General features: G+C 32.9%; 1 protein-coding gene across 1 annotated transcript in view; it reads right to left on the bottom strand.

Moving 5' to 3' along the window:
- The window catches only part of LOC109353782 (cytokinin hydroxylase-like), a 5,507-nt gene extending 1,580 nt beyond the window's left edge, over positions 1 to 3,927 (bottom strand). Inside the window, exons 1-4 of the mRNA XM_019596146.1 lie at positions 3,620 to 3,927; positions 3,092 to 3,318; positions 1,862 to 2,103; positions 919 to 1,288 (exon numbers count right to left, since the gene is read on the bottom strand). Coding sequence (XP_019451691.1) covers positions 919 to 1,288; positions 1,862 to 2,103; positions 3,092 to 3,318; positions 3,620 to 3,905 — 1,125 coding nt within the window. The 5' untranslated portion in view covers positions 3,906 to 3,927. The remainder of the gene's footprint in view (positions 1 to 918; positions 1,289 to 1,861; positions 2,104 to 3,091; positions 3,319 to 3,619) is intronic.

Raw genomic sequence — 10,392 nt, 5'->3', positions numbered from 1 at the left:
TATATATATATATATATATATAACATATTGAATAAAATACTAAGATATATAACCAGTGGGATTTTTTTTCCTTAAATGGCTGCAACCATGCTCTAAAATTCAAGCCTTTATTAGATATTTTTAACTTTTGAACATTTGAACGCTCTAAAAGAAAGATAGTCCAATTTAAATATTGTTGTAGGTATAATGACACCAAACCCACTGGTTTATGAGTGCAAGTAAATCTTTTTAAGAATTAGACTATAATAATTATAGATTTTGCCTTTTCTACAAATCGAGCTACTATAATAGCTAAAGGCCTAATATCTTTATGCTTAATTTGGCTTTTGCAGAGAATGTAAAGTAATGAAACAAAGAGTAAAGTAGTGTATAATTCCTTGGACTAAGTGATTATCACATTTATGATTATGCTAACCCATAAATTAGTATTGTTAAATTAAATTAGTTACTTCTCGATATATTACATTTATTATTATTCTTTTTAAATTAACTATTTTCTCTTTCTTATCATAAACTCTAAGGAAGTTGAGATTAACAAAATTCCCCACCTTTATTTGTTCTAGGTGTATCCTAACTTATAAGAATATAATTATCTTATAAACTTATAGTTAATTGTGAGAACCATAGTTGAATTATTTCAGTATTGAGATAATTGTTGGGAGATCTTCATTCATGGGTTATAACATTTTTTCATGGGTTAAGTGAAAGAAGCATATAAGTGAATTTTACATCACATCTTCACCCAAAACCTTAAGGCATTAGGTCTATGGGTTCATCCACTTATATGTTCTTTAATTCATCCATTTTTGCCCAATGTAAGATTTTTTTATTCACACTTAGAATACCCAATAATAACATGTATGGAGATAAAGGTAATACAAAGAAAAGAGAAAAAATAGAAAGTAATGTATTACTAACCACATTGAGCTTGGATAATTGATCTACACTAGGAGTTGCTCCATTGAAAACCTCTCTAACCTCATTTCTCACTTTGTCTTGCCAATAAGGATTTGTAGCTAGCAACATTGTAGTCCAAGTGAGTAATAGTGCAGTGGTTTCATGTCCAGCAAAGAAAAATGTTTTGCATTCATCCATAACTAGTTGTAGATTCAAGCTACCACCATTCTTTTGAATTTCATCTAGGAGAATACCCAATAAATCATTTCCATAACAATGGCTTCTTCCAATCTCAACACTATCTTTTCTACTTTGAATTATCTCCATTAAAAGTCTCTCCACTTCCTTCTTCCATGACTTTATCTCTTTGTTATAAGTATTAGGGAAAAACCTATACATATAATAAGTTGAGTTCAAAATGAGTTATTAACATTACAAAAAATGTAGAACCTAAAAACCAAAATGCAAATGATGGAATAGGAATTAAGAATGTCATAAGTTCATTATATTTTGTATCACATCATATTATTATTTGAAATATAGCATGAAGTGCTAACTCTATCATAACCACATATATAAATAAAGAATTTAATATATATATATATATATATATACCAAAAATGTAAAAAAATTATATAGTTAATACATTATCTATCGTTCATATGTTTTTTTGCTTAATTATAAAAGTTAATTAACACATAAACGATAAATGATATATTAATAATGTATATTGATTTATACCTATTAAATCCATAAACAGTACCATCCACCCAAATTAATGAGGAGACAATAATTGCTGGATAGATTGTGATACTATTTCAACTTACAAAAACTTAAATTATTAGATGAAGGGCACATTAATAATATATAGAATGCATATGATCACACATATCACAGAATAATAAAAAGAAAAGCTAAAAGTGATTTTTAAAAAAAGTGATTTATGATTAACAAACTAACATACCGGCTTCCAGGATAGCAAAGATAGCGAGTTGCTTGAGCACAATGAACCTGCAGCTTTGTGAGGAGATGGAATATTTGCTTCCCCTTCTCATAATTTGATCCAAATTCAGTTCGAGCAATGATATCTGCAGTGAGTTTAGTCAAATAATCTCCAATCTCCACTTCAGTTTTACCAGAATCAAAAGCAATTTGCAGTGATTGTAGCATCTCATTGGTGCATTCGATCATGTCACCAGAATAGCCCTACATATATATATGTTTAAGAAATATTTTAACTCTAGTCATTTGTTAATGTAATCGCTACAACATGATTGACAAAAAAATGTGACTAATATAGTTGTAAGATTATTATGGAGACTTCCAAAACTTTTATATTAAGACCACAATTGTAGTTATATAGTGTAATTTGAAACACTGAGTTTAGTCAAACTAGGTTCGAGTTCAATTGAGCAATGAGGCGGCATGTCCATGCCACAAAACCGATCTGATTAGCTACAATGCTTGGCTAACCCTCGAGCTTAAGTAGTCATTTTGTCGGCCTAAATAACGCTAGGTTTTTTGTGTGGCTCAAACCTAACTGAACAACTCATTTTTATAAGTTAGTATAATTAATACGTACAAGGGGTGCTAACTCGTACCCGTTAGGTGATGATTACAACCCAAGTTCTCTACTTCATTGTCTTTATCAAAGGTTAATAATATCATTTATTGTTAAGCAATTTTGTGTGTATTATAATGTCTTATATGTTACTAAGTTTTTTAACAATAACCAAATAATAACTTAATAACATATACGATGTTATAATACACACAAAATTGGTGGAAGAATTCAAATAATATTATAACATTATTCCATAATATTTTTTTTAATATGTGGTTTAGTTCGGTTTCAACAGTTCCTAAATTTATAAAACTATGAACCGAATATAAATGGTTCCTTAAAAAAAATCACTAAACTGAACCACAAAACCGAACCACACCATATTTTATGATTTGGTTCTTCGATTCCATCAATTTCGCGATTTAAATCATAATAGCTTACACCCCTATTACCCTCCTACAATTAGTTGGACTAAGATTTGTTGAGAAATTGGCCTACAACACCACAACATATAAAACCAATAATTCAAACCCCATTGTACAAAAGCAAAAAGGATGAGAACAAACACTACATGTAAACCAAGACCAAGTATGATGGCATCATATTCACACTACGAATTAGTATCCATACCTTGAGTCTCTCTCCCATGAATGCAGGTGCTACCGTGTGACGTTGGTTGTGCCAATCTTCACCATTTGCCATCAACAAACCAAACCCTACAAAATTTTTGGAGCCTTGTCGTTGCATCCATGATTTCCCAGATATTGTACTGTGCTTTGCCAAGAACTCTTTGATCAATTCAGTTTCTGTTAGGCACAGCCTAGGCTCTATACCATTCCAGTATATAAATCTCTTTCCTGCATAAACCCATTAATATAATTAACCCATTATCATGAAGGAAAATGCTTCCTATAAAATTAGATAAATAATAAAAAAAATTACAAGTAAAAAATATGTGTGTATATATATATGAAATGGTATATAAGTATGTTTTTTGTTTTGAATTGTAATCCACAATGTTTCGGAGTCTTCATCATAATGGAACAGTATGTGATTGCAATCGTGACCATATTGGCTACATTTTCTCGCAATTTTCTACAATTACGATAAATACAACCACGACTATAATCACGATTTAGAACACGGGTATCGGCATACCATATTGACCTGACCAGGCAACAAAATGTGGCAAAAGACGATCAACAGTGTCATGGCTGATGGTATTCATGTCTTGGGAAATGGAAGTAGAAACAAGAGAAGCCATGTCAGTGATGTTTCCAGTGATAAAGCGAGGCTTAGGGCCATGCACACCTTGCTTGTCCATGATTTTCTTGATGCGTCTTGGAGTAAGCCAATAAAATGAGATAGTGTCATAGGCAACTTTGAATACCAGGGTCACGAATATGACTAAAAGGGTTGTGAAAACCACCATAACCATAACCATGGTGTGAGTATTACAATGAAGAGTTATGCATAAGGTTGTTAATGTGAATTTGATACTCGATCTATATAATGGAAATTTGACTTGGATTCCTGCATTTAATTTATATAATAATACCAATATAATAATACAGTATTCTATAATATTCTGAATGAAATAGTAGGTAGTTTAGATAAAGATTCAACTCACCTCACACAACACGTAAGTAACTTTTAATTTTTTTTTTCTTTAGTCGACCAGTATATCTATCAACCTGTATTCTTATTTTTATATAGTATATCATCTTATTAGAAAAATTAAGAAAAGTGGAAATTTCTTATAATTATTAATAAGGAATGTTACAAAAGGATAAAATTGGAATACTAAAATTATGTCATGGTAATTATTAATTATTTTTATATATATGGTATAGAAATAGATATGAATTCTTTGATAACTAATATGAGCCCAACAAAACATACCTAAATTATTTTTGCAATAAAAACATATCTGCATAATAATATATTTTATGGTACATTAATATAATAACATAATACTAGTATACAATATTTATACTAATATAAAAAGGTAAACCTTTTTTGACTTTTTTCCTTTTTATTTGATTTTAACTTTTATTGAATTTTTAGGGAAATATTAAATGGAAAATGGCTAATTATGTTAAATTAATTTTCAAATATCCCTAATTTACTATTATTATTATATATCCTGGAGGTATTTCGTAGAATACTGTTTCTAATAATTTATATATCATTTATAGTTATATTTTCAACTTACATTCAATTATGTCATTATAAGTAAGTTTATCACTATCCCTTGTAATATATTTTATATATTTTATTCTTTAATTTTAACCTTTATAAAGTTGGTTTTTAAAATTATTAATTTATAATATAAATTTTTGAAATAAATGCAGCAGAACAGCAGTGCCAGTCAAAATAGCAGCTAATATTATTATAAAACATTTATGGTACAAAAATATCATAATAATATAAAATAATATAATATTGATTAAATATATTTTTTATAATTACGATGTTGAATGAACAATATATTTTATGGCCTTACCGTGTCTTTAATTATTCTCTCTCTTTCCTAAAGCAACTCAACATTCATATTAAGCTACTCCGAAATTCATAGAGTTGGTGTGGTGGTCTCCTCCTTCTGGTTGCATTGGATGGCCTTGCTCATGGTGTTCGATCTCAGGAGAGTGTAGTAATAGAATATGGGTAGAAAATGAAATTTTTTATTATTTTTTATTGAAAAATAACTTAAAATCATAATCGTTAAAGATTACTTTTTGTCATGTGTTGTAATACATTCAGTACTGGACTCTATAGTATCAGAGTGGATTTTTTTGTTGGCAAAAAGGTGACAACACATGCAGAAATTTATTAAAAAAAGACAAACATTTTACAAAAGAGCCAAAAGAGAGTTATATATGTATGAACCTATAACTAGGCAAACCAAGCCTATTTCTATTGAAATCTCCCGACGGAAAAGTAGGGATAGAATCTCACTAAGAATTTGTCTTAGACATAGCTCGAAATGGTGTCAATTTATCAGCACAAGCATTCTCCTCTCTGAAAATATAAGACTTTAAAGTCGATTAATCTAAGCATGACACAACAATGATTCCATATATTGAAAAGCTTCCAAGGGACATAACTTTTGCCATTGAAAATGCCCACAATCAAGCTAGAATCACACTCTAACCAAATATTATTCCAACCGTTTGAATGAGGTAATTTGACAGCTAGAATAGCAGCAAGAAACTCTACATAAAGGGAGTCTTGAATATCAAAATAAGCAGCAAAACAACCCAAAATTGCACCAGAATTATCTCTAAAAATCCCCCTCCACCAGCATGGCCAAGGTACTAGATGACTTCAGAGATGAATGGAGCTTTATTGAAGTTGGTGGAGACATTGAAAGCTCTAAGTATAGAGAACTCATGAAGAAAAGGCCTAACAATCAGCTTAGAGGAATTACTAGTTAAGGTAGTGTCCAATTTGATCCTCGTAGTGACTTGATAGATAGAGAGTCTCAAATTCTCAAATCTGAGCTTGTTCCTGCAAAACCAAATTGTTAAAACTATGTTTATGATGCTAGCAACTATCACCTCCTTAAGTTTGGGGCTCCACTATCTAGTGCAAGATAGTAGAATGAAGTTGTAAGTAATTTACCACCTCCTTAAATTTAGCTGACTCACATTGGGTTTAATGAAGTTGTAAGTAACTTTTGTAGTGAGAACTCCATCATTTGTGTGCTTCCACACAAGCCTACCCTGCTTATCAATATAAGAGAGGGGAATCTTGACAATGGAAGAAAGGATTTGAGGGTGTAGCCTAACCATCCAATCTGAAATTATCCACTTTGAATTCTGAATGAAATCAGCTACATTAGCTTATAGAGAAGAGTGATTGTGAGCAAGGATGCTCAGCTAATCAGCCAAAGAGGAACCAAGCCAATTACCCAACCAATAACTAAGTTTTCTACCATTTCCCACTAGCCAAAGAGAGTTCTTAGCCATAGTGTGCCAACTGCTTTTGATATCAGGCCAAACATAGGACTTGATATAGCTAGCATAAGGCATGCTAGCTCTATAAAACCTTAGCCTGTAAAAGATAGCTCATTCTTGAGTAGAAGCTTGCATCTCCCAAGCCAGCTTGATCATATCAGCCTGATTCAAAGTTGAGATAAACCTTAACCCCAATCTTCCCTCCTTTTCAGGGATGCAAACCTAGTGCCAAGCAACAATGCGTAATTTCTTCACCTTAGAGTCTCCAAATCAGATGAAATTTATGATGCAATTGTCAACCATCTTTCTGAACTTAAGAGGCCAAGAGTAAACATGAAAATTGTACATTCGCATGCTATGGATTATAGACTTGACAAGCTCCACCTACCCATAATTGATAAGGAAGAACATTTCCTCTTAGAGAGCATATTAGTAATCTTGTTAGCTATAGTTTATAGATGGAGAGTCTTTGGTTTAACTTTGAATATAGGCACCCCTAGGTAAATGAAAGGCAACTGACCAGCATTGAAACCCAACCATGAAGACATATTTAAACTCTACCTTGTAGAGGCTTGAGTAGAGTAGATTTTTACACTTTCTCAGGTTTAGAATTTGTCTAGATGCTTGGGCATAATTGAAGAACAAATCTTTTAAAACCAAAAGCTCCATTTTGATGCCTTTGCAGAATATCAAAAATATCGTCAACATATAGGACATGGCTAGAAGTATGAATCCTTATAGGGTTAGATATAGTGCTGATTTTTCCATTAGTGAGCAACTTTGTTATCCCTCTACTTAGAACATCTTCAGCCAAGCAAAATAGAAGAGGAGAAAGGGGATCACCTTGTCTAACACCTCTTTTACAATTGAAGAAGTCAATACTCTGTCCATTCATAGAGATGGACAACTTAGCATAATGGAGAATTACCCTAATCCATTTATTGAATATGATATTAAACCCATAGGCTTGAAGAATATCCATCAAGAAATCTCAGTCAATAGTGTCAAAGGATTTCTTGATATCCAACTTGATAGCTAAGTTGCCACCAAAAACTTTGTGATCAAGATGGTTAATCCCCTCAGAAGCTATACAGATGCAATCATGTATATGCCCGTCTTTAATAAATCTTCTTTGTTGGTTGGAAATAATCTCCGGGGCAATACTAGCAAAGCCTATCAGCTAGGACTTTGGTGATGATCTTGAATTGAAAATTGGCCAAATCAATGGGCCTTAAATCCACTATTTTGTCTGCACCAGGGAACTTAGAAATAAGGACCACAAAATTGGAGTTAAGGTTAGGAAGCAACCAACTCTGCATGAAAAATTGAGAAACTGTGTTGCAAACATCTAATCCAACTATATCCCAAAAAGACTAAAAGAAGTTGCCTACAAATCCATCAGGGCTAGGGCCCCATCCCCATTCATGGCAAAAACAACAGCCTTCATATCCTCTGGAAGGGGAATCTTGGTGAGCATGAAATTATCCTCAGCAAAAACCAAAGTAAGTACCACATATTGAATGAGGTCGTTAGGTTGTATGCAGTTATGGGAAGCATATAACTCAGAGAAGTAGCCAAGAACATGATTTGCAATGCCTGGTTATTCTAGAAAGATGTGCTTCTCTAATAATTGTTGGAGTTGCAATTATTAGAGAATGAAGATCAGACCAAAGACATCTTCTTTGGATATGGCTTGTATGAGCATACACAACACAAATGTTACAACTTTTGTCCTCTATTGAAATTGATATTGCTATATGTTGTGCAGAATTATACAATACAGTTGGAGAAAGATCATAATTACACAATCCCTAAAGATTAGGCAAGGTATTCCCTCTATCATTAATCACAAATAGGTTCATCTTAAGCTCAGCCCAGTAAGAGCCATTAATAGCCTCATGAGGAATCATAGATTCAACAATAAACAAGAAATCAGGTTTATGAGTTAAACAAAGGTTTTTTAAGACCAACCTTGTGTTGAGTTTTCTAAGACCTCTACAATTCCAATAGAGGACAATCATTGGACAGTGTTAGAGTGCCCACCCCTACGAGTATAATGAGTTCTCTCAGTAATTCCTCTCTTTATCAGTTTCTTTTTCTGAGATTTTGGCAATGCAGGGGTGAAAATTTCCTCTTCCCCTTTCTCATCCAATGTATCATCAGCCCGAAGTCTGCCAACTATCTGCATATCCTTAACTGCAGTTTGATTTTCCATGTCAAGTGGCTCAAGCACTGTGAAATTGTCTCCAATTTTGTGGCATAGAGGGATCAAAAGAATCCAGGGAATTTTCAATTAGGGTATCATTAGGATTCTCTTTCCCTGCTTCCTTGAGTTGAGATGTGTCAGGAGTGTTATCCACCCTTTCTATCCCTTCCAGGTTTGTATTATCCTTGTTATCAAACTCCAAGTTGATAACTAAATCATCAATTTTTTGGACTTTAGATGCATCATCCCCTTTATTGACCCTTATCTTTGTCTTGGGAACCAAATCATTTGTCTTCTTTTTAGGAGCATCCTATTCCAACTTCTTTTTGCTCAATCTTCGACAGTTATTCACCAAGTGACCAATAGAATGGCAACTTGTGCAAAAGGCTGGAACATTTTCGTATTCAATCCCAACAAAGAAGGCAAAACCATTTCTTTCCACCAGTATTTGGTCATGTAAAGCCTCCTTAATATTTATCTCCACCAAAACTCTAGCATAGTGCCCAAAGGTGCGTTTGGACGTTGCCTCATCTAACGAAATTGCTGTGCATATTCCTCCTGCATTGGAAAACAAGATTCTCGGGCTCCAATATTCCTGAGGAAATCCAAGTATTTTCACCCAACACTGAGAATGAGATTGCCTTTGATGACTTGGGTTGAAACCTGGGGTCCATAGACACATCCTAAGGAAACCAGGTTTCAGAGACCATGCCCCAACTGAACAAATGCTTCTCACATCTTCCATTGTGGAAAATGAGAAGTCGTAGTACCCCTTGCTCAGAGACACCATGTTTCAGGTTCCTATCATTGACCACAAATTAGTGAGTTTAGATTTTAGATTTGCATATTTCATAGGGTTATCTCCCTTAGCTAATATTAGCTTTCTATGGAGGTGGTTTCTACATCTTTGCAACCCCGCTTGGTAATCATCCTCATGGATTTTTATGGCTATTGCATGTCCTTTGATACAGGGTTGAGGTAATTGAGAGATGACAATATTACATAAGTTTTGAAGAACCTATGCGAAAGACTTCCTCAGAGAAGAGGTTGAAGGAAATTTTATTGTTGGTGCATTTTCTGAGCCTCCTAAAAAACTCCAAGGGACGAAAGTTATCATGTTAAGGTTTCATCTCAAAACCAATTGGCAATGAGAGGATTAGCTCAACATGTATTTAAACCATTACTGAGACAATGAGGTAGGCGATGCGTGACTTACTTTCCAACAGGGGGAGACAAATATATGAGCTAAAATGTAACAGAGGTTAGGGTTTTTTTTTTTGTATAACCAAGTGTATTAAGAACTATTCATTTTTGAGTTATCTGATTGTCTTTTTCAACAAGCTTCCAAGAATCGAATTGACATTTTGATCTATATGAATATGGGGATCTAGTGAGATTAAGGTTTGTGGTAACATATCCTTATATAATACTTCAGGATGAATATGGAAAATTATAAATTGAAACTCTTCGTATGTTATTTGGATGCTTTGATGGAATGGGGGAGATTAAAATTTGTAGCTGCAATTTTTGTTTCTAACTCCATAATGAGTCACTAACTAATAGAATGAAACATTTTCACACACTCTCATTGCTCTCAAATTGCGTTTTTTTCGGGAATTATACTAATGGTGAAGAAAATAATTTATAGAAGTTTTCTATAACTATAAATTATATATGTATATATATATTATATAAATAACATGTCTCATTCAAATATAAAAAATCATGTCATCATATGTTATCAACCCAATCGAATAACATGACTT

Source organism: Lupinus angustifolius, chromosome LG08 (genome assembly GCF_001865875.1).
Source record: "Lupinus angustifolius cultivar Tanjil chromosome LG08, LupAngTanjil_v1.0, whole genome shotgun sequence".
Lineage (NCBI taxonomy): Eukaryota > Viridiplantae > Streptophyta > Magnoliopsida > Fabales > Fabaceae > Lupinus > Lupinus angustifolius.
This window is presented reverse-complemented; position numbering and strand designations above follow the sequence as displayed.